The 25,293-nt window shown below is 39.5% G+C and overlaps 1 protein-coding gene across 5 annotated transcripts in view; it reads left to right on the forward strand.

Moving 5' to 3' along the window:
* The window catches only part of SYT16 (synaptotagmin 16), a 260,034-nt gene extending 235,451 nt beyond the window's left edge, over positions 1 to 24,583 (forward strand). For all 5 annotated transcript variants that reach the window (XM_070513730.1, XM_070513729.1, XM_070513731.1 and 2 more), the window contains 2 exons: positions 787 to 976; positions 23,239 to 24,583. In XM_070513730.1, the coding sequence (XP_070369831.1) occupies positions 787 to 976; positions 23,239 to 23,552 (504 nt within the window). In that variant the 3' untranslated portion in view covers positions 23,553 to 24,583. The remainder of the gene's footprint in view (positions 1 to 786; positions 977 to 23,238) is intronic.
* Positions 24,584 to 25,293: the final 710 nt, after the last annotated feature.

Below are 25,293 nucleotides of genomic sequence, written 5' to 3' on the forward strand. Positions count from 1 at the left end.
TGCTCCTGCTTCCCAAGTGAGTCAGCGTCCTGATCTGCTTTGCTCTCCTCGTCCCTATGTGTCTGGTCACGAAGGTGAGTGCCTTGGAGAAGCGTGCACGTGAATAAACTTAACAAAATGTGGGCTCTCTCCTGGGTTTGTCTGGTGCCTACAAAGTCTCTGAGATCCTCAGTCCATGGGTCAGCTTCATTATCAAACAGCTGTAAAAGTGCTCATTTTCAGTGTAATTCACTTCCTTACGAGGAAACATGCTGCTTCTGGCACGTTCCTGACGACCTTAAGAAGTAGCCCCAGGGGCCAAATGTTCTACGCAGTGGTAGACGTCTCTCATTTCTTTTCTAGTGAAGAGAAAATGCCTCCTGTGTTGCTCTATTGATCAAGAAGCTGCAGAGAACAGAAACAAAACACATGCCTGGAGTAGATGGGTTCCACAGAAATGTTCGAGCACAGGTCACACTGGAGGGAATTTTGGTCTATATTAAATGTATTACTAGCTCTGCATCTATCTTAGATTTATGCTAGAAATAACACTCTTTGTCCGTTTTGTCTTTAGAGAGGAAATATTGAATGGAGACGCTCTTGAAACAAATATGTCAGCTAATAGTGCAGGGGATCTCATCCACGCCTGCGCGCCCTGGGCCCATTATCATTCACACCGAGTGCGCCGTTAGTAATCTTTGGCAGCCATTGAGATTGGCTACAATTTCACCACACATAGCATGGGCCTTCTGCAGAGGGCCGAGTGCAGCGTGGGCCAATGGACTCTTTGTTGTTCTTCCCCTCCAGAGTGGAGAGTCTCTGCTCAGCCCATCTGCAGTTTCTCAAAGTGATAGTGCTTCATCCACGCAGTCGCTGTCTCATGGAGGGGCGCCAGAGCTGCTGGTGGGGCTGTCCTATAATGCCACAACGGGCCGATTATCTGTGGAAATGATCAAAGGCAGCCATTTCCGAAACCTCGCTGTTAACAGAGCACCAGGTGAGTGCACGGCTGTTCCCCCAGCTCTCGTCCTTCCAGGGCCAGGTAGAAGGCTGTGTCTGCTTTCATCTTAATTCTGTAATTCTTACAATAAGAATGGGCTTGGTATGGCTTAGAGAAGTTTTTACAAAGTGATACCTCTGGACTTTTTTATTGCCTTTCTGTTTAACTAGATTGAAGTCTTCATTTAGATGCAACTTGACATGAAATAGGCTGGCCTCTATGTATATATCATTTAAGGGAAAAGAATGATGTCTTTTCAGCAACATAATGTGTATGGGCAATTTAAATCTGCTAAAAGGTCCAGGGTCTTCAGATACCTTTGAAGAGACAAGCTCAAGCTTTGGGGTGGGGCAGATCTGGCTTTGCTCTGATTCTGTGTAATTTACCTCTCTTTTCTGAAGCTCAGTAGACTCATCTGAAACAAAGGGATATTAACAGTGCCCCTCTCATGAAGTTGTTTTGGGGTTTAAATAAAATGATTTATGGAAACCATTTAGCACAGTGCTTAATGCATAGTGAGCATTCAAGAAACGTTAGTGATTATGGTGTTGACGGAGGAGGAGGTGGAGGAGGAAGATCTGGGCCTGACTCACCAGGGGGCGCTACCACTTCTGAGGTCACCACTAGAAAGAGGGGCTCAAAACATCCTCCCAGAGCTGCAGTCCAGGCTTCAGGAAGCCAGAATAAAAAAGCTGCTGCTCCCTGTACCTCTCAATACCCAGGAAGACAGAGATTGGACAGTGGAATGATGCTACAAAAAAATTAGCTCACCCTTAATGATCTTGCTTGTGAGCAAAAACAGCTTAAAAGGGGACAAGAAGATGGTTTTTGCCTCAGTTAGCTCTGCATTCTGGATCTCATCAAAGTACATCTCTCAGAGGAACCTAATTTGTATCTAGAATGCTAGCTGCAAGAGAGTCTGAGAAATGTTGAATTTCCAGCCTTTCAAGTACAGGAAGGTAAACTAGAAGAGGGTAGAGTGGAGGGTAAGTGAGCCTGTTCACCACAGGCACCAAAGTCTTATTGAAATGAGGGTGAGGTCAGTAACGGTGTGGTAGGCTGCAAGAGTCAAGGGACTCTGGCCTCACATGTTAGCATCAGGTGAAGAGCCAGCAGAGCTGGGAGAAAAAGGTCACTTCCTCCAATCAAATCTGGGCTCTCACTCTTCTTAGCCTTTAACTGTGCTGCAGCCCACAAAGTCTCTGTTCCAGGGTACCTTGTCAACCAGTCTGTATTACAGCCATTAGAGCAGCTTAGTAAGGAAAGCTCAGCACTCTTGATAACAGAATAGCCAGGGTGCATAAGCCATGTTCTGTGCTAGTGCTCAGAGCCAGGTGAGAGCTATTGAAAATGCATGCCAGGTGCTGATTATTAATTGCACGGTTAGAGTCTCTTTGCAAGATACAGCTTTGTTTTTTAAAATAGCTCTGAATTTACTAAAGATCTTGATTAAAGCTTTTCCTTCAGAGCTTTTGCTGGTCTCTTCCCCTGTCTTCCTGAGATTTGGTGAGATCTAAACAGTTTGGGGGGAAGACCATGGTAGAGGGGCAGAGAATGATGGGGAGGTGTATCACACAGTCATGGCTTATCCTGGGCCATGCTGGAAAGCCTGAAGTGTGTGCAGGGTGGCACCAGACAATACAGGGGAGAAGGACAGCATGGTGGCTAAGAAAGCATCAGCTGGAGGCCAACAGACTAAGGTGTGCCTTCAGGCTCTGCCACTTACTAGCTGTGAGTTATTGAACTTCTCTGAATCTCAGTTTCCTCATCTGTAAAACTGGATTATAATAATATACTTTCCAGGTAGGGATACTGCATATAAAGCTGTGATGTTGAGGATGGTACTATTGTATTTTCATACATTTATGTATGAAAGGAAATATGCCCAAGAGGAAATTCTTGTAACAAGCCTTTAAAACTGAATAGGAAAAAAAGATAAGTCCTAATTTAGAAATTGATTTTATTCCAAAAGTTTAAGTCAGTTTGGCATTTACTACATGATTTTTCATAGACATAGTGTTGCAATTTAACTTAAAATGTAACTGACATGCTGTATCTTTGCAACCGAAGTAATAGAAGATGATGTTGCTGTGATGCTAGTAATTAAAACAGAAACCCAATAGTGAAGACAAAAGGTTTTTGTTTAGGTAGAATGCTGGTACTTGAGGAAAAGCCAGTTTAATTAGGAGGGCTGAGAAAGTAGAAGGTGCCTTTGTGGAGATTCTGAAAGGGCCCTCTGGGTGCTTCCAAGGGCGTCAGACGTTGACGGCATTGGTTCCTCATTATGTCTCCCTTCGTGACGCCGCTAGCGCTACTTTGGCAGTCATGAGGCAAGCTTAGGATACATTTTTAGTTCCCATATGGAAGAGAACAAGAGAGAGAAAGGATAAGGGAACAAGAGTTTTATGAGGTAACTGAGCAGAGTTGGAAGAAAGAGCGGGAGAGGAGAGAGGACGCAAGCGGGCAGATGAATGGGCCCGGGAGAGGGGTGTGGCGGAGGGAGCCTGCCCCGGGCGCTGGACTCCACGGTGGGGGTGGAGGGAGGGCAGGAGGTGCCCAGGGTCCTGCGTCAAAGTCCGCCTCCGGGGAACTGCCCTCCACGGGAGAGGCACAGGTGGGAACGCGTATGTGTGAGGGTCACAAATCCTGTGCTTGAGACTCTGTTCTCAGGTGCACTTACCTCCTTTGTAAAGAGGGGACATGAACCTTCCTTACTGGGTGGCTATGATAACGTGAGGAATGGTTCTTGGGGATGCCTGAAGGAACACCAGCTGAGCCTAAGTATTGGGAACTTCTCTTCTCTAGAATATTGAAGTTTCTAAATCTTGCTGGAAATAGAGACAAAGGCTGGGATTTAGAAGAGAGAATTTTTTGCCTTGAAGTATATCGTGAAACAAAGATAACTTGGAACTGGCCAACTTGATCCAGTCAGACGACTGTTCTGATATTTTAATCTCTTCTTCCTAAGCAAGATAGAGGAGTTGGACAAGATAGAGGAAGTTTCTTCCTCTATTAAAGCTCTTAGAAGAAATAATCCACTGAAATGTAAGCACCCCTCCCCAAACTTCTGAGGTTAAATCCTTGGGAGAGAGGGCTCAGTGAAAGGCAGGTTTTGCTCTGATGGGCAAGAGCTGATACAACATTCTTAGAGATATGAGTCTCTACAACGCCTCCCAGAATGGCTAAAACTAAAATGGCTGATTCTACCAAGTGTTGGTGAGGGCGTCGAGAATACATTCTTTGTGGGAATGCAAAATGGACTAACCAGTTTGGGAAAAGCCTTGGCAGTTTCTTATACAATCAAACATGCACTGACAATCTGGCAGTTCCATTCTTAGGCATTTACCCATAAGTTAAAAAAAAAAAAGGCCTGCATAAGAATGTTCATAGCAGCTTTATTCGTAATGGCAAAACTGCAAAGACGACCCTCATATCCTTATGAATAAAATAAATTAAGATGCATTTGTATAGTGGAATACTATACAGCAGTATAAAGGGAATGGAATTAATGGAGGCATTCAGCAACATGGAGGAATCTCAGAAACATACTGAGTGCCTACTACATGATTCTGTTTATGTGAAGCTGTAAAATAAGCAAAATTCATCAATAGTGAAAAAAAAGCAGAAGAGTGTTTGCCTCAGGATTGGTGTTGATGTCGGGATGGACTGGGCAGGGCCCTGAGGGGCCATGTGGGGTGATGGAATGTTCTATATTTTGATAGGGGTGTGGGTTAAATGGATGTTTGCACTTGTCAAAACTTACTGAATGGTACGACGCTTTGTGCATTCCACTGTATGTAAATTTTACCTTAAAATAGAAGAGATTCATAAAATATTGAACTCTAGTTAATGAAATGCATGCTGAAAGGTTTAGGGGTGAAGAGCAATGATAGCTACAGCTAAGATGGATTGATGGATAGATAGATGCATGGATATGTGAGAAAGCAAACTGTCTTAGCTCAGGCTGCTGGAACAAAAAATATCATAGAATCAGTGACTTAAACAACAGAAATTTATTTTTCATGGTTCTGGAGGCTGGAAAGTCCAAGATCAAAGTGTCTGCTGATTCAGTTCCTGGTGAGAACCCTCTTCCTGGTTTGCAGGCAGATACCTCCTGGCTGTGTCCTCAATTGGTGGAGAGAGAAATCCTCTCTCTCCTGTCCCTTCCTGTAAGGGCACTGCTCCCTTTCATGAGGGCTCCACTCTCATGACCTAATGACCTCCTAAAGCTGCCATGTCCAAATACCATCACATTGGAGATTAGGGCTTCAACATAGGAATTTTGTGAGGTTATACACATTCAGTTCATAGCACAACTGGAGCAAAATACACCAATTGCAGAATCCAGGTGATGGGTATATGGGTGTCCACTGTACAATTATTTCAAGTTTTCAGTGTATTTGAAAATTTTAGTTGTAAAACATTGGGCAGAAAAAGCTAATCTGGTCTTGAATAGTTCAGCTGTGTCAGGTGGATAAAAACAAGACGTGAGCCTTAGTCATAGACAGGGGCTTGAGTGGTTGGCATTACATTGTTTTTAATTATATTGAAATCTCAAGGTCCAACCCTATTTTTCTTACTCAACCTTGGACAGGGTAGACAGGGTACTGAACCGGAGGGCATCCTCTGTAGCATCCTACGTAAACCACATCCATCCCAAGAGAAAGTATGTCACTGGGCATTTCTTCATTTCTAACTTTAACCTTTTCTCTATTCATCAGATAGACACAGATTTTTTTTTTTTTTTTTTTATGTTATGATGGATTACAGGCTTGTGAAATTTCAGTTGTACATTTTTGTTAGTCATGTTGTGGGTACACCACTACCCCCTCCGTGCCCTCCCCCCACCCCCCCTTTTCCCTGGTAACCACCGATCAGATCTCCTTCTCAATATACTAATTTCCACCTATGAGTGGAGTCATATAGAGTTCGTCTTTCTCTGACTGACTTATTTCGCTTAACATAATGCCCTCGAGGTCCATCCACATTGTTGTGAATGGGCCAATTTCGTCTTTTTTTATGGCTGAGTAGTATTCCATTGTAGACACAGATTTTTATATCTGTATCTACATCTATCTATCTATCATCTTTTTTCATGAAAATGCCCATGTTATTAATTGCTGTGTTTTTTCAAATCATAGGTGGGCTAGAGAAGATAAAATAGGCTATTTTAAAATTTCTCGGCCCCGTGGCCTAGTGGTTAAGTTTGTGCACTCCACTGCAGCAGCCTAGGGTTTCCCTGGTTTGAATCTTGGGTGCGGACCTAGCACTGCTCTTCAAGCCATGCTGAGGCAGTGTCCCATGGAGCAGAATTAGAAGTAACTACAACTAGAATATACAACTATGTACTGGGGGACTTTGGGGAGAAGAAGAAGAAGGAAAAAAGATTGACAACAGATGTTAGCTCAGGACCAATCTTTAAAAAAAATAGATAAAATAAAATTACTGAAACCAGCCCATAGAGCCTTTTCAGAAACAACATATAAATGAGGTAACAACGTGAACTAATCTTAGCCCAAGTCCCATAACAATGTGCCAAGAATCATTCCACTCACTTTCAGGGTAATATCTCATTTAGTACATGTGGCCAGTGTTCAAAAATATTGTTGTCATTATTGCTATTAAGAGGGTACAGGCTAGTCTTCAAATCTGATGGCAAGGGATAGCCTCCACATCTGTACATGGCAGATGGTCCAGGTGAAAAAGCAGCTTATGGTGTCTGGTAGACATCTGAAATCCTGACATGCATTTACAAATGCTTTTGAAAAAGTTACCATTAAGAATTAGAAACATTTGATTATCTTTCAAATTTGGCTTCATGGGAAAGCAACTCACTAACAGTTTAGCAGCTCTGTTCTGTCCTTCTCCTGGGCCTGCCACCCAGTTCCTGCGTGGCCTTGACATTTGAGTTAACCTCTCTGAATTTTATTTCCTTCCCTATTAAATGAGGTTAACAAGCTAATATTGCCAATGCAAGCGCTATATTGAAAAAAAAGGTCGGCTATTTTTGTTGGCAGTTTCTCTTTCTCCATCTTCATCTTTGCTACGTCTCCTTCTACAGAGTGTTACTGCATTGTGTATCTGTGTGTATATACACACACATATAATGGTCCTTGTCAAAGCCTATCATTAAGATGTCCCCTCCAGTTAAAAACAACAAGCTCCCCAGCCTCTCAGCATGTGCATGATTAGCCACATGTGATAATTACATCCCAAATGATAATACTTACAGCAGCAGCATATTAACCTTGTTAGGGACCCACAATAGCAGAGACTAGAGGGAAGAAAAACAAAAAAGCAAATCAAGCTGCCTCATGTTCAGTGTGAAGAAAAAGTGTGATGCAAGGGTACGCTCTACAAATGGAGTGCAGGGAAAAAAGGACTAAAACAAAATGAACAGATATGGGGCATATCATCTTTTCAAAAAATCTGCATCCAGTTTTCAGTTAAATATAGCATTTACTAATACTCACTATGTGCTCAGAATTATGGCCAATTCTTATGAAGATTTCTGTGTATGCAGCACTAACATTGTGTGCATATATGATATTCTTTTACTTACATCAGTTCATTTAATTCTCACAACAACATCAAAGTTAGACAGAAAATCTGAAAGCAACATGGGAGAAAATATAGTTACCATGGTATGTGAATTGTATCCCAATGTTGCTGTCTTTTAAAAAAAATAAACAGTTACCTACAGAAGAGTGATGGTAAGACTGATGACAGACTTCTCAACAACAGTGATAGAAGCCAGAGGACAAGGGGAGAATTTCGTCAAGGTCCTGAGAGAAAAACACTCTCAACTTAGTATTCTGTTCACATGAAGGAGAAGACATATTTTCCACAAAGCTTGAGAGCGTTTATCACTGAAAACACTAACAACGGATGTACTTCAGGAAGAAAGAAATTGAACTTAGAAGGAAGTAGTGAAGTGCAAGAAGGAATAATAAACAAAAAAGTTTGGTAAACATGTAGGTAAATATAAGCATATATAGATGGCATAAAACAAAACAGCAACAGTAGAAAAAATGACTAGTATTAGGAATACATCAAAGTAGAAATAAAATTCTAGGCAGAAATAATAGGAAGGATGGGAAGGGGAGATGGAAGTCAAAGAATTCTAAGGTCTTTGTGTTGCTTAGGAGGAGGGTAGAAATATTGATCGATTTTAGACATTAAATCAAGTGTTTGTGTTAAAATTTTAATCCAACTTTCAAACCAATAAAGGGAATAAATGAGAAAAAAGAAAATGCAATTAATCCAATAGAGAGCAGAAAAAAGATATTTAAAAGCATAGAAAATGCAGAATAAATAGCACAAACCAAAAGAATAAAAATAAATCAAAATAAATTAGTGATCATAATAAATATAAAGGGACTAAAACTTCTTTTCTTTCCCCCTGATTATCCAAATATATTATCCAAAATGACTCAAAGGCCAAGTTGAAGTAGTCTGGAAGCTGAAGGTTACAATGTTATTTGTTTCTTTGTTTGGTTGTTAGGGTTTTTTTTGCATTTTTTTTTATTGCAGTAACATTGGATTATAACATTATATAACTTTCAGGTGAACATCATAATATATTTCAAATTCTGTGTAGGTTACATCGTGTTCACCACCCAAAGACTCGTTACAATCCTTTACCACATGTTTGTGCCTAATTACCCTGTTCGCCCTCCTCCCTCCCCACTTCCCCTCTGGTAACCACCAATCCAATCTCTGTCTCTACGTGTTTGTTTGTCGTTGTTTTTATTTTATACTTATGAGTGAGATCATATGGTATTTGACTTTCTCCGTCTGACTTATTTCACTTAACATAATACCCTCAAGGTCCATCCATGTCGTCACAAATGGCCAGATTTCGTCATTTCTTATGGCTGAGGAGTAATCTGTTATGTATATATACCACATCTTCTTTATCCATTCGTCCCTTGATGGGCACCTAGGTTGCTTCCGAGTCTTGGCTATTGTGAATAATGCTGCAGTGAACATAGGGGTGCATGTATCTTTATGAATTCATGTTTTCATGTTCTTTGGATAAATACCCAGCAGTGGAATGGCTGGATCATATGGTAGATCTATTCTTAATTTTCTGAGGATACTCAATACTGTTTTCCATAGTGGCTGCATCAGTTTGCATGCCCACCAGCAGTGTATGAGGGTTCCTTTCTCTCCACATCCTCTCCAACACTTGTTTCCTGTCTTGTTAATTGTAGCCATTCTGACCGGAGTGAAGTGATATCTCATTGTAGTTTTGATTTGCATTTCCCCGATAGCTAATGATGTTGAACATCTTTTCATGTGCCTGTTGGCCATCCGTATATCTTCTTTGGAGAAATTTCTGTTCAGATATTTTGCCCATTTTTCAATTGGATTGTTGTGGTTTTTTTTCGTTGTTGAGCTGTGTAAGTTCTTTGTATGTTTTGGATATTAACCCCTTATCACATCTATGGTTTGCAAATATCTTCGCCCAATTGTTAGATTGTCTTTTCATCTTGTTGACGGTTTCCTATGCTGGGCAGAAGCTTTTTAGTTTGATGTAGTCCCATTTGTTCATTTTTTCTTTTGTTTCCCTTGCCTGGTCAGACATGGGACTTGAAAATATGCTCCTAAGACCGATGTTAAAGAGCATACTGCCAATGTTTTCTTCTAAAAGTTTCATGCGTTTGGGTCTTACATTCAAGTCTTTAATCCACTTTGAGTTGATTTTTGTGCATGGTGTAAGGGAATGGTCTACTTTCATTCTTTTGCATGGGGCTGTCCAGTTTTCCCAAAACCATTTATTGAAGAGACTCTCCTTTCTCCATTGTATGCTCTTGGCTCCCTTGTTGAAAATTAGCTGCCAATATATGTGTGGGTTTATTTCTGGGCTCTTGATTCTGTTCCATTGATCTGTGTGTCTGTTTTTGTGCAAGTACCATGCTGTTTTGGCTACTATAGCTTTATAGTGTATTTTGAAATTAGGGAGGGTGATACCTCCAGCCTTTTTGTTTTTCCTCAGGATTCTTTGGCTATTCAGGGTCTTTTGTTGTTCCACATAAATTTTAGAATTCTTTGTTCTATTTCTGTGAAAAATGTTGTTGGAACTTTGATAGGGATTGCATTGACTCTATAGATTGCTTTAGGAAGTATGGACATTTTAACTATGCTTATCCTTCCAATCCAAGAGCATGGAATATCTTTCCATTTCTTTGTGTCTTCTTCAATTTCTTTCAACAATGTTTTATAGTTTTTGGTGTACAGATCTTTCACCTCTTTGGTTAAGTTTATTCCTAGGTATTTTATTCTTTTTGTTGCAATTGTAAATGGGATTGTATTCTTAATTTCTCTTTCTGCTACTTCATTGTGAGTGTATAGAAATGCAACTTACTTTTGTATGGTTGGTTTTGTATCCTGTGACTTGACTGTATTCATTTATTATTTCTAAAAGTTTTTTAGTGGATTCTTTAGGGTTTTCTATAACTAAAATTATGTCATCTGCAAATAGTGACAGTTTCACTTCTTTTCCAGTTTGGATCCCTTTTATTTCTTTTTCTTGCCTGATTGCTCTGGCTAGGACTTCCAATACTATGTTAAATAAGAGTGGTGACAGTGGGCATCCTTGTCTGGTTCCTGATCATACAGGGATAGCTTTCAGTTTTTCTCTATTGAGAATGATATTAGCTGTGGGTTTGTCATATATGGCCTTTATTATGTTGAGGTATTTTCCTTCTATACCCATTTTATTTAGAGTTTTTATCATAATCGATGCTGTATCTTGTCAAATGCTTTCTCTTCATCTATTGAGATGATCGTGTGATTTTTATTCTTCATTTTGTTAATGTGGTGTATCACGTTCATAGATTTGCGGATGTTGAACCATCCCTGCATCCCTGGAATGAAACCCACTTGATCATGATGTATGATCTTTTTAATGTATTGTTGTAGTCCATTTGTTAGTATTTTGTTTAGGATTTTTGCATCAATGTTCATCAGTGATATTGGCCTGTAATTTTGCTTTTTTGTGTTGTCTTTGTCTGGTTTTGGTATCAGGATGATGTTGGCTTTGTAGAATGAGTTAGGAAGCCTTCCCTCCTCTTCAATTTTTTGAAACAGTTGGAAAAAGATAGGTATTAAGTCTTCTTTGAATGTTTGGTAGAATTCACCAGGGAAGCCATCTAGTCCTGGACTTTTATTTTGGGGGAGGTTTTTGATTACTGTTTCGATCTCCTTATTGGTGATTTGTCTATTCAATTCTCTACTTCTTCTTGAAACAGTTCTGGAAGGTTGTATGTTTCTAAGAATTTATCCATTTCCTCTAGATTATCCAATTTGTTGGCGTATAGCTTTTCATAGTATTCTCTTATCTTTTGTATTTCTGAGGTGTCCATTGTAATCTCTCCTCTTTCATTTCTGATTTTGTTTATTTGAGTCTTCTCTCTTTTTTTCTTGGTGAGTCTAGCTAAGGGCTTGTCAATTTTGTTTATCTTTTCAAAGAACCAGCTCTTGGTTTCATTAATTTTTTCTTTTTTTTTTAGACTCCATTTCATTTATTTCTGCTCTGATTTTTATTATTTCCTTCCTTCTGCTGATTTTGGGCTTTGTCTGTTCTTCTTTTTTCAGTTCCTTTAGGTGTACTGTTAGATTGTTTATTTGGGGTTTTTCTAGTTTGTTGAGGTAGGCCTGAATTGCTATAAATTTCCCTCTTAGAACTGCTTTTGCTGTATCCCATAGATTTCGACATGTCATATTTTCATTTTCATTTGTCTCCAGGTAATTTTTGATTTCTTCTTTGATTTCTTCATTGACCCAGTTGTTGTTCAGTAGCATTTTGTTTACTCTCCACATTTTTGTGGCTTCTCTGATTTTTCTTCCTGTAGTTGATTTCTAGTTTCATACCTTTGTGGTAAAAAAAGATGCTTGGGGGCTGACCCCGTGGCCAAGTGGTTAAGTTTGCGCACTCTGCTGCAGGTAGCCCAGTGTTTTGTCAGTTCAAATCCTGGGCGCGGACATGGCGCTGCTCATCAAACCATGCTGAGGCGGCATCCCATGTGCCACAACTAGAAGGACCCACAACTAAGAATATACAACTATGTACTGGGGGGGTTTTGGGGAGAAAAAGGAAAAAATAAAATCTTAAAAAAAAAAGGTGCTTGGTATTATTTTGATCTTCTTAAATTTATTGAGACTTGTTTTGTAGCCTAAAATGTGATTGGTCCTGGAGAATGTTCCATGTGCATTTGAAAACAATGTGTATTCTGTGGTTTTTTAGATGGAATGTTCTATATATATCTCCTAAGTCCATCTGATCTAATGTGTTGTTTAAGGCCAATATTTCCTTGTTGATCTTCTGTTTGGATGATCTATCCATTGTTGTAAGTGGAGTGTTTGTGTTACTGTCTATTTCTGCTTTTATGTCTCCTAATATTCACTTTATATATTTAGGTGCTCCTATGGTCGATGCATAGATATTTACAAGTGTTATATCCTCCTGTTGGATTGTTCCCTTTATCAGTATGTAGTGCCCTTCCTTGTCTCTTGTTACAGTTTTTGTTTTTAAGGCTATTTTGTCTTATATAAGTATTGCTACCCCTGCTTTCTTCTCTTTGCCATTTGCATGGAGGATCTTTTTCCATCCTTTCACTTTTGGTTTGTGAGTGTCTTTAGGTCTGAAGTGTGTCTCTTGTATGCAGCATATATATGGGTCTTGTTTTTTTATCCAGTTGGCCACTGGATGTCTTTTGATTGGAGTATTTAGTCCATTGACATTTAAAGTATCTATTGATAAATATGTATTTATTTCCATTTTGTTATTTTTTTCCTGTGTGTTTTAGTAGTTCTTCTCTGTTCCTTTCTTCTTTTCTTGCTCTCTTCCCTTGTCATTTGATGGCTTTCTTTAGTAATGTGTTTGATTTCTTTCCTCTTACTTATTGGTTTACTTATTATAGGTTTCTGTATTGTGATTACCCTGAGGTTCCTATATAATATTCTGCATATCTAGCAATCTATATTGAGTTGATAGTCTCTTTAGCTTGACCTCTTTCTAAAAGCTCTACTCTTTTACCCCCTCCTCCCACATTTTATGTTTTTGAAATCATATCTAATCTGTTGTTTTGTGTGTGTCTATCTATCACCCTCATCATTAAAATAGGTAATTTTAGTACTTTTGTCTTTTAACCTTCATATTATCTTCACAGGTGGTTGATCTGCTACCTTTACTGTATTTTTGCCTTTACCAGTGATTTTATTGCCTGTTTTTGGGGGTTATTTATTTTTTTTTGGATAATTTTCTTATCCCTATTTGTGGTCTTCTCTTTCCCACTTAAATAACTCCCTTCAGCATTTCTTGTAGAACTGGTTTCTTGGTGATAAACTCCTCTAATTTTTGCTTGTCTGGGAAGCTCTTTATCTCTCCTTCCATTCTGAATGATAACCTCGCTGGATAGAGTATTTTTGGCTGTACATTTTTTGCTTTCAGCACTTTAAATATGTCATGCCACTCTCTTCTAGCCTGTAGTGTTTCAGCTGAGAAGTCTGCTGATAGCCTTATGGGCTTTCCTTTGTATGTCACTTGTTGCCTTTCTCTTGCTGCTTTTAGGATTCTTTCTTTGTCTTTAATTCTTTACACTTTGATTATAATGTGTCTTGGTGTGGGCCTCTTTGGGTTCATCTTGTTTGGAGCTCTCTGCACTTCCTGTGCCTAGATGTCTGTTTCTTTCCTCAGGTTGGGAAGTTTTCAGCTATTATTTCTTCAAATAGATTCTCTGCCCCTTTGTCTCTCTCTTCTCCTTTTGGGACACCTATAACATGAATGTTAGTGCACTTGATATTGTCCCAGAGTTCCATGAGACTGTTCTCATTCTGTCTAATTCTTTTTTCTTTTATCAGTTTGGCTTGGGTGCTTTCCTCTAGTCTTTCTTCCAGCTCGCCGAGCCATTCTTCTGTATCATCTACTCTGCTATTGTGTCCCTCCAGTGAATTTTTCATTTCCAGTATTATATTCTTCATTTCTGATTGTTTCTTTTTTATATTTTCCAATTCTTTGTTGACGTTCTCACTGTGTTCATCTAGTCTTCTCCCAATATCAGTGAGCATCCTTGTGGGTTTTTGTTTGAACTCTGTGTCAGGTACATTGCTTATTTCTGTTTCATTTAGTTCTTTTTCTGGGATTTTTGTCCTGTTCCCTTGCTTAGAATGTATTCCTTTGCCTCCTCATTATGCCTCTCTCTCTGTACTTATATCTGTGTATTAGGTGAGTCAGCTATATCTCCTGATCTTGGAGAAGTGGCCTTATGTAAGAGACACCTTTTGAGGCCCAGCATTGTGCTTCCCTCTGGTCACCAGTCCAAATGATCCAGGAGTGACCCCTTTGTGGGCTACTTGTGTCCTTCTGCTATGGCAGGGTTCCTCTTACTGCAGTACCCAGGGAACTTAGTCTTTCCCTCCCTGACCAGCTGTTTGTAAATCAGGTTTGAGAAACCCCAGCACCATTGGCTACAAAGTCTAATAGTACACTCCTGTTGCAGTTTTCCTGTTAATTGAGCAGTTACCCAGTGTAGCTGGTTGTTAGCCTCAGGGGCTTACCGTTGCTGTAGGCCTCAGGCCTGCAAGGCTGTTGTGAGCTATCTTAGCATTGCAGCTGAGTGGGGCTGGCCCTAGGCATGGGAGCACCCAATTGTTTCAGGCTTTGGCCAGTGGTGCCTATCCTCTTTGTGGCTCTTTGTGAAGTGCACGTCCTCTCCCACTGATCAGCCCCACCCCCGCAGGTCCACACACACTGTCAACACAGCCCCTGGTCCATGCGCACTTTCCGACCCCCTGGAGCATACCCAGTCGCCCTGCTGCAGAGGCCCCCACCTATCCACCAACACCCCCCACAGGTCACCTGGTCATTACACAGGCCCTGCACCACAGAGGCGGACACACTCACCTGCCTGTAGAGGATCAAGGCACCCAGTCTATGCAGGCTGACAAGTAGCCTGAGGGCTTGCCTTTCTGTGGGGCAGGTCCCTAGGGCAGGCTGCCTGCCCTGGCTGAACTAGATTAAATCTGCACTCTAGTAGGTGTGGCAGACCCCTGGGCTAACAGTCCAGAGGAAGAACTTATATGGCATCTGCCAGGGTCTGTGTCAGCATACCTGTACTCGGTCACAACAATGGCCACCACCAATGTCTCAGTCTCTGGAGAGGTCTCACCTCTCACTGAGATGTACCCAGAGCCAATCAGGTGAGTCTCTTTTCACCAAAGGACTGTTCAGCTTTCTTTGGTAATTTTAGGTTGTTCTCTGAGACGGGTGAATTTGTATGAGGGTCTTTTAAGAGCTGGGTTTTTTCATCTTTCGTCCGTTAGCTTTTCTGGGGGTATCCCCATTGCAGTTGATAGTCAGTGAAGCCAGATAGTAGGACACTTGTCTCTGTTGTGCTGAGTCTGAAGGATGCTTATAGCCCTAATGTGCCCCCACTAAGTTTCCCACTCCTCCAGGGAGGGCTGCGTACCTTAGGGTGGCTCCTGCCCAGCTGGCTGTGAAGCTCCACTGCTCAGAAGGGTGGCTTTCTTTCTCTCCAGAAGGAATTTCTGCTTCTTCTGCCTCAGTCAGGACTGTCCCTTGTTGTGGGCATTCTTTTTATCCAGTTTTCAGTTTTCTCTCCAGGGTAATTTTTCCAAGAATAGTTATAACCTAGTTGTGTTTGTGGGAGGAGGGAAGTTCAGAATCTGCCTATGCCGCCATCTTGATGAGATCTTACAATGTTATTTTGGAGTAAAATTTCTATGTGAAAGATAAATATAAGATTAGATTAATAGTTCTCTCTTCCTCCCAATCTCTCCCTGTGCCCTCTGGCCACAGTCTCTCAGACACACTACAGTTTATATTTGGCCCACCTAGCCTCATTATATATATATTTGAATAATTGGCTTAGTTCAGGAATGCAAGAATGATTTAACATTAGGAAAAATCTGCTAGTGTAATTTACCATGCTAACTAATTTATCAGAAAACATTATGATTATCTCAATAGATGCAAAAGAAATGTTTGACAAAATGCGCTATCCATTATTGATAAGAATAACTCTTAGGAGATGAGTAATAGAAGGTGTATTAGTGTAGACTAGGCTATGCTGCAATGACAGATAAACCCTGTGGTCTCAGTGGCTCACCACAGCGGAGGTTTATTTCTCTCTAGCATCGCAGTCCAAAGGGAATTGGGTGACTCTCCTCTAATCTGTGACTGAGGCATACAGGCTCTTTCCATTTAGTGAGGGGCTAATGATATTCAAAATGTGACCTCCATTGTTGTCACAAAAGGGGAAGAGACAGCATGGGAGATTTCTTGCTTGAGCGGGAGTGGTCAAATATAGCCATGATTGAAGGTAATATTTGTCACTTCTCACATTCCATTATTCAGAGCTCAGTCACATGGCCCAGTCAACTCAAATATGGTGGGAAGCCTACATCCTTAATTTGATATTTGACCTGAATCATTATCATATTACTCACCTGAGACTATTTACTGGGCCTTTGTAGCTCGTAGCCTTTTAAAATCTCTCTCTCACTGTTTGGAGGTCTGGAAGAAATCAGATTTTCCAACTACAAAATGGTCTAAATTTCCATGTACTCTTTTTCCTTTCCATTTTCCTTGTGCACTGGTCAGTTCTTTCCCAAGCTTACCTTTTGCCTCCCTCTAGCCCTCTAAATGAAGCCAGTAGTACTGAATACACACTTCTAACATTCTGTTTTTCAATCTGTTTCCCTAGAGCTACAAGCTCATTAGGCACGTGCCCTTCCTTCCAAGTTATAGCAGATGGCGATTTTACCATCACATAATATGGATTATAGACCTGGACTGTTCCAGCCTCTCGTAGCAGTTTCTTCTTCACCTGGAACCCAACTTCTAGGCCAGTGCCTCTGCTTGTTTTTTTTATTATGGTAACATTCCAGTTCAGATTACCAATTACTATATCAGTCAGATTTTGTCAAGAAAATAGAAAATACCCTAGAGAATTTTGAGTCAGAGGTTGTTTTTATAGGTTTTAAGTATGGGAAGGCTGGGAAATAAAGGTCAGAGAGGGTCTTTTCAGGAAACCCAGAAGTACAGGCGTTAAAAGGAAGATGCCAATATGGTCTAAGCCATGTGCACACGAAAGGGGTGATTCTCATAGGATGTTTGAACCCCAGGGGCAAAACCCCTACCTTGCTGTCTGCTGATGTCTAGACACATGCCTACAACTGGGTTCAGAGAATGTGCCCCCCCCCTTCTATGTTACACTCTCATACAAGTAGCTTTCATTAGTAGAATCTAACTGGGATCTTACTGGCAAAATATTTAAAAGAATGTAGTTTTAAGGCTTTATGCCTCATTGGTACAGAAAAGAGCTTAGAAAAGTGGAAATGGTATTGAATATCAGTAACTAGTGTGTGGTACGGAAGGGAACTTGCTTAAGCTTGATAATGAGCATTTTAAGAAAAATCTACACTAACTGGCATTCTTAATTCTGCAATCTCTTCGAAGTCAGGAACAAAATAAGAATTCCCACCAGCATCACTCTTTTTTTTTTTTTAAGATTTTATTTTTTTTCCTTTTTCTCCCCAAAACCCCCCAGTACATAGTTGTATATTCTTTGTTGTGGGTCCTTCCAGTTGTAGCATGTGGGATGCCGCCTCAGCGTGGCTTGATGAGCAGTGCCATGTCTGCACCTGGGACTCGAACCAACGAAACACTGGGCCGCCTGCAGTGGAGCGCACGAACTTAACCACTCAGCCATAGGTCCAGCCCCGCATCACTCTTATTCAACATTAGAGTGGAGGTTCAAGGCAATTCAGTAGAATAAGAAAAGGAAATAAAAATTTAAAACTTGAAGGGAAGAAATGAAACTGCCATTATTTCTAGAAAATATGGTTGTCCACATTAAAAATACAGAGAATCTACAAATTTAAGAAGATAATTCTTATACAAAATCATTGTTTTCTAATATATTAGGAACAGTTAGAAAGTAGAGTTTTAAAACAGTACTATTTACAACAACAGCAAAATATCTAAGATAGTAAAGGATAACAATAAAAAATAAGAAAATTACGGAAAAAAATTACCAAACTTTTTGAAAGACATAAAAGAAAACTAAATGATAGATATACCACGTTCATTGGTGAGAATATTCCATATGGTGAAACAGCTTTTCCCAAATTAATCTATATAGTCTGTACAATCCCAATAAAAATGTCAACACTGTTTCTTTAGTATGTTTTGATTTTTTTTTTAAAGATTTTATTTTTTCCTTTTTTCTCCCCAAAGACCCCCGGTACATAGTTGTATATTCTTTGTTGTGGGTCCTTCTAGTTGTGGCATGTGGGACACTGCCTCAGTGTGGTTTGATAAGCAGTGCCATGTCCGCGCTCAGGATTCGAACCAATGAAACACTGGGCCGCCTGCAGCAGAGCGCGTGAACTTAACCACTCAGCCACGGGGCCAGCCCCTGATTTTTTTTTTAATAGAACTTGACAAGCTGGTTTTGAAATTCATCTGTAAGAGCCAGTTAAACCAAGCAAGAGCTTAGAATACTAAGTTTTTTTTAAAAGGTGATGGGGGAGTCTCCCTAGTGGATATCAAGACATATTATAAAATGATGATGATAAATATTATCAGACTTAGGAAAGGGTACCCAAGCCTGGAAACTTGATATCTGACAGATGTTGTATTACAAATCAGCTGGGAGATAATGGACTACTTAAGGAATAATGCTTCCCATATGCAGGAAAAATAATTAGACCCCTACCTCACATCACACACAAAGATCAATTTCAGGTGTATTAAAGATCAAATGTAGTCAGAGAAAGACAAATAGTGTATGATTTCATTCATATGTTGAATCTAAAATAAACCAAGCTCGTAGATACAGAGAACAGATTGGTGTTTGCCAGAGGCAGGGGGTGGGGACTGGGTGAAATAGGGGAAGGTGGTCAGAAGGTACAAATTTCCAGTTGGAATATAAATCGGACCTGAGAATGTAATGTACAGTACAGTGACCGTGATTAACAGTACTGTACTGTATGTGTGAAAGTTGCTAAGAGAGTAGATCTTAAAAGTTCTCATCACAAGAAAAAAATTTGTAACTGTGTGGTGACAGATGTTAACTAAACTTACTGTGGTAGTCATTTTGCAATATCTACCTATATCAAATCATTATATTGTACACTTAAAACTAATAAATGTTATATGTCAATTATATCTCAAGTAAAGAAAGATCAGATTGACAAATTCTTAAGACTTGTAAAAGAACATATGGGAGACTATTGAGTTTGGGTAGGGTTTCTTAAACAATTTTCTTTTAAAAGCATCAACTGGAAAGGAAAACATTGATAAATATGACTCCACAAAAATTTAAAACATTTATACTTCAAAAGTCACTGTAAATAAAGCAAAAGGCTAAGCCACATGCAGGGGGAAGATATTAGCAATAAGTATAATAAAGATTTTGTATCTGGAACTTATAAAGAGCCAGTTACCAACTCCTAAAGATGTGCTAAAGAAATTCGCAAACGTTAGTGTAATGGAAAATATTGCAAAATGTTCACTGAAATCTTTTCAATAAACAATTAAATGTCGACTAATTAAGAGAATGGATAAGTGAATTGTGGTTTATTAATACACTGGAACACTATACACCAGTTAAAATAAGTGAATCACAGGTATATATATCATATAGAAGATATAAAAAATTTAATATTGAATGAAAAAGGTAAGTTTTGGGAAGACACACACTAAAATGTTAAATTTTTAACATTTAAATGCTAAAATACTGAAATATATCTTGGATATCTTTTGGATGCCTTTAGTTATATCTTCTTATATAGTGAAAGTCCAAAAACATACATAAAAATGATAAACTCAAAATCCAGGATGGTAGTTACCTTTAGTAAGAGGAGAAGTTGAACAGGATCAAGGAAGGCACTCAAGGATCTTCAATTATAATGGTTTACTTCTTAAAAATCAAACCAAAAGTGAAAAAATCAGTAGTAAATCTGAAAAATACTAAATGTCACAAGTCTGTGTGGTGTGTATTTGGGTATGTGTAATATTATTCTCTACTCCCTTAGGTATGTTTAAAATGTTTTGTAATTATTAATGAGTTAAAAGGGAAGGGTAGGTTAAATGAGCAAATTCCCTCCTCTGGCCCAGAGAATTCTGGTCCTCGTGCTCTATCCTGAGCCGAGCCTGTAGCACGGTTGGTAGAGCATCATGCTGCAAATGGGCAGGTGTTTTATATGGGTTATATAACTGACCACCTGGTATCATATTGTTTCTTTGCAAAAATGACTTCTGATTTTCAAGTGACATACTTTGTGCCGTGATAAATTGAGGATTATGTACTGTTACCTTTTTTTGGTACATGTGGCATTTTCCTTAAAGAGACAAGTGACTGGTGAAGCAGTTGACAGGGCTGAGTCAGAAGAGCAGCATCCAGAACTATCCAGGGATTATGACCCATTCAGCCTTTTGATGAAGGTTTTAAGTTACCGGAGACACTGAGGGGCTTTCTGAATCATCATCAGAAGATAAAATATTGTTTGCTGTTGTTTTGTAGCGAGTATTATCAACTCCTAAGAATGAGAACAGAGCTCAGTTAAGTTGTGTACTTCCTTAGCTGGACCCTTTCTTTATCCATTCTCACCGGTGCTCATCAGAATAAGTCAATGAACCTCACAAGACCCCAGCCATGCGCCCCACTGTTCTGCACGGGTAGAATTTCCAGAACCTCTGTACTGGACATTAAAAAGCAAGCACATTTTCACTGCTGACAAAGCTCCCCTTTTGAGCTGAAACAATCAGTAATATTTGCTTGTCTCGGTCAGGTGTCCCCAGACTGGATTGTTTATAAAACTATTATTTTCCCTTTTTGTCACTTACAATTCAGCTTCAGTGATGGAAGTTTGGTAATAAGTGGCCTTTCTTGTAATTAGAAAACGACCTTGTGACAGGATAAAGCTTGAAATTGCTCTCTTTGTGAAATGAGCAGGTCTTTGTTTGTGGGATTAACTCAGTTTCCGCTGCCATCACTGGCGACAGAATTGCCAGAGCAGTTTGGGGACTGGACTGAACTTTTCCTCCAGAAATCAAGGAGCTGTGCAGCTGTAGGCACGCAAATTCACTCCTCCATTGTTGGGTTTCTGACAGCTTTTGCTGTAGAGGAGTTTGAAGAGTGGAGAGCCCTGTTTCTGAGACAGGGAAGTGTTTTCACACCTGAAGTGTAATTTCACACCTTGTGTTTCTCAGCAGATAAGTGCATAAAATAACACATCAAACCGGAATAGAAAAAGATCAACATAGAATGAAAACTGCAGGTTGTAATTTGTTTCCTATCTTACAATGCTCTTATATAGAACAGTAAATTATAGGGGTCTGGGTTCACACTTTAAAAAGTTGGACTGGTTGTTAGGTGGAAAGCAAGCAGTAAACACTAATTGGCTTTCAGCCTGCATGGAACAGAATGTACAGAATGACAGAATTCGGAAACACCCTAACATTTCGGTTAAAAAAAATAGAACACATCTAAGTAACCGATAAGAATTGTAGTTAAAAGTCTAGAAATTAATAAATAATTTTAATAAAATATAATTGTGTTAGGAGATGATGTTCTTTGTAATGATCCACTCAGGAATTCTAGCAAAAGCAGTAGTCTATGTTAGTAGAATTTGGGTGTTGTCTTTCCTTTCTATAAATGATTAAACATATGATGCTAATCACCATTTTATAGCATTCTAATGCCAGAGTTAGAAAACGAGGGATTTAGCTTCATTTTTTGAGTTTGAAAACTCCAGATCAATAGAAAAAAAAGTTAAGCATCCTGGGTAGTCATGATCATTGATTAAAAAGTATTTAATATTTATTGAATGTCTGCCACCTGTTAGACACCACAGCAGGCATCGGGGATGCAGAGGTAACAAGACAGTCCCTCTTTCTACCAGTGGGGAGCTGACAGTCTTGCAGTCAAGTAAACCGGCAGTGTTACTATGGGTGATAAGTGCTGAGATAGGCGAAAACCAGATTTTGATGAAGCCCACAGGAGGCTTATCTGAACCAGGGCTAGGGGAAGCGCGAAGTGGTCAGCAAGGATTCCTGGATGCAGCGATGTGTCCAAACCAACTAATGAACAGAAGTCATGTGAAGGTGGATGTCGTGGCATGTACAGCTTGTGGAGAGGGAAAGGGAAAGAGATCGGGAGAGCTGGAGGGATGCAGGTAGTTCAGTATAGCGGGAATGCAGTGTATAAGGGCGACAGTGGTGTACAATGAGACTGGAAGGTAAAGAGAGCCAGAGGGTGTAGTCTATACCAATAAATTTAGAGTTATCCTGAGACTGGTGGGAAGTATTGAGGGTTTAGTTGTTGTTGATTAGTGAGAGTGACATGACCAGATATGCATTTTACAAAGACCTCTCTGACTGTGGTACGGGGTGATCCTGTGACTGGAGTTTGGTGAGGAAACATGCAGAAATGCAGGTGAGAGATGCTGGTGAGCTGAGCTTACGGTGTATACTGAGAGTTCAGTGGCATTGGGGATGGAGAGGAGGGGGTAGATTTGGGATTGATTGGCTGGACCAGGAGTGAGGAAGCCAGTATTGTCAAAAATGTAGTCCTGATTTCTGATTTGGACCATCGAGTGGATGAAACTACCATTCACAGAGATGTGGAACATTGAAGCAGCAAGTTTTTAAAAGTTGAGGACATATTGGTGTGAGATGTCCACAGGAAGAAATGTGGTATGCAGTTGGGTCTTGAGCTTGGGAGAGAAGACGAGGCCAGAGATACGTATTTGATTCAGTTGACAGTAGATAGATGGGATGATCCAAAGAATATGTAGAGAGTGAGAAGAGAAGAGACTAACCCAGGCATAAACAGTATTTTGACTAGGAAGAGGAAAAAAACCATGTAGAACAAAATGTATATATTTATCTTGTTATATAAATAAACTGTAGATGAAGAGCTGTGCGTGTCCACAAACACCATGGCACATATGCCTACGCACCTATACACCCCTGCAGATGGAGAGCTTCTAATAAACATTAGCAAGGTGTCCGAGAGTGGGCTGCATGAAACATTAAGCATTCAAGGTAAAATTCCTTTCCTTAATTATTCCTGTAAGATGTGTTAGTCCTGCAGCAAGTACCAGGCACAAGGATGCTGCTCAGTATGTTAAAAAGGAAAAATTTGCAGCCCATGTAAATATTACAACTAAATCAGCAGAACAGAAAGCACTGATGTTTTCTCATTTCTGTTATTTTTTCTTAGATACATATGGAAAGCTCTTTCTCCTCAATTCTGTGGGTCAAGAGATGTCCCGCTGCAAGACATCCATTCGACGTGGTCAGCCCAATCCTGTCTATAAGGAGACCTTTGTTTTCCAGGTGGCCCTCTTTCAGCTCTCTGATGTCACGTTGATGATTTCCATTTATAACAGGCGTACTATGAAGCGTAAAGAGATGATCGGTTGGATTGCTCTGGGCCAAAACAGTAGTGGAGAGGAGGAACAAGACCATTGGGAGGAAATGAAGGAGACCAAAGGTCAGCAGGTCTGTAGATGGCACACCTTGCTCGAATCCTAGGTTTGCCAACAGGCATTTGTGTGCTACATCCGCCCTGCTGACCCGTGTTTTGACTACTGATACCAACTCAGCGCATGCTGGCAGGCTTTTTAGAGACAGGTTTTCAAATAGGGATTGGATTCTACTAACCTTTAGGACATTCTGGGAGTGGGGGGATCTTTGGGTTTGATTTGGATATAAGTATTATAATTTTTTAAAATTCTACAAAAACAGTCAACTGTATGGAAAATGTTAACTTAGTTGTGAGCAGTGATGATGAGTTAGTTTGTGTTAATAGGTTACTGAGTTTTGGTTCAGGCTGTGGAATGAAGCTTCTCCTGCCGTCTCTGTTTGCTTGAAGAGTAACCTGCGATTGCTAGGGAGCTGTTAAATGTTACTATTTGCAAGCACTTATGTGTATGAATCAGAATTTTCTTAATACACTGCAAAACCCCCAAAACACAGAAATGAATCAGACACCGAGTCTCATAGAAGAATGTAACTGCCATCCATAATCCACTATTTCACATTTTTCCCTTAGTGAAAAAAAAAAACCACCACCCTAATTTATTTACCTAACAAATAAGTGTTATAAACTTGCACTTATAGAGCAAATCTGTATTAATTAAATACCTCTTTTTATCTCACATATATAATGTAGTTTCATATGAGATTTGGTTAGATGAATCATTTTGAATCTAAAAAAGTTCAAAAACGACTGTTGAAAGACAACTTGCCTCCTTTTGAGTATGTAAGATTTCAAATTTGCAACTTGCAAGATTTTTATGCTGTTTTTCTCACCTAATAAATTCCTACAGAATGAGAAGAAAACCAAAAAACCTATTTAATTCATGAACTTATTGATTTTTCTGAATCTAGAGTTCTCCTTGTAGATTATAGTTTTTCTATATTCAGTAATATATACTCATACATGTATTTGAATGTATGCTTGCATGTAAACCATACTGTTTTTATGCAATATTTTCCATCATTAGCATAGCAAATTGTACACAATGGGTCTTTAATAAATGTTGATTTGACTTAGAAATGAACATGTTATAATACCTGTGAATGAAGAAATATTCTTAGCTTGTATGGAATGACACTAAATTTTTCTTTGAGCATTTGAAGTGCCTATAATTGTCATTTTTCATGGCATTTCTAGCAATTTATATTAGTCACTACTTGCATTCTGGCCCTGTGCCATTCAGAGTGCTGATCTTGTGTGGTTATGGGCATGAACTTTTACTTGCAACTGACTTTTACATATTTGTGCAGGGCATGATTATTTTTCTTTTTCTTAGATCTGAGCCCTTTATTTCAATTACTTTAAATAAGCAGTAATAAAAAAGGCTCTTCTGAGCAATTGCTCGCTCACTTATTTTTAGCTTTTATGTTTCGTTGTTGACTTTTTGCTGCCTGTGGGAAGAGTGATAGCTAGTGATGGATGTATACAGTTAAAAACACATAACTCCTCCTCAGCTCTGCTTTTTGACAGATTGTAAACGTAGGCTGTCACACTTGAAGAACATATTTATTCCTTACTGTGTGCACTGGTTATCCTACAAGACCAGACTAGCGCTCAGGATAATCCTATGATGATTTCAAGTTCCAACTTTTGAAAGAAGTCATCTCACGTGGAAGAATCAGAATTAGCAAAATAAATTAATATCTTAATTTCTTTTCAGGTCTTGGGAGTTTCCTAGATAATGCTGCTCAGTTATTGGGAATAAGTAGTAAAACCACGCTCCTTTGGGTTTTT

This window comes from Equus asinus, chromosome 7 (genome assembly GCF_041296235.1).
Source record: "Equus asinus isolate D_3611 breed Donkey chromosome 7, EquAss-T2T_v2, whole genome shotgun sequence".
Lineage (NCBI taxonomy): Eukaryota > Metazoa > Chordata > Mammalia > Perissodactyla > Equidae > Equus > Equus asinus.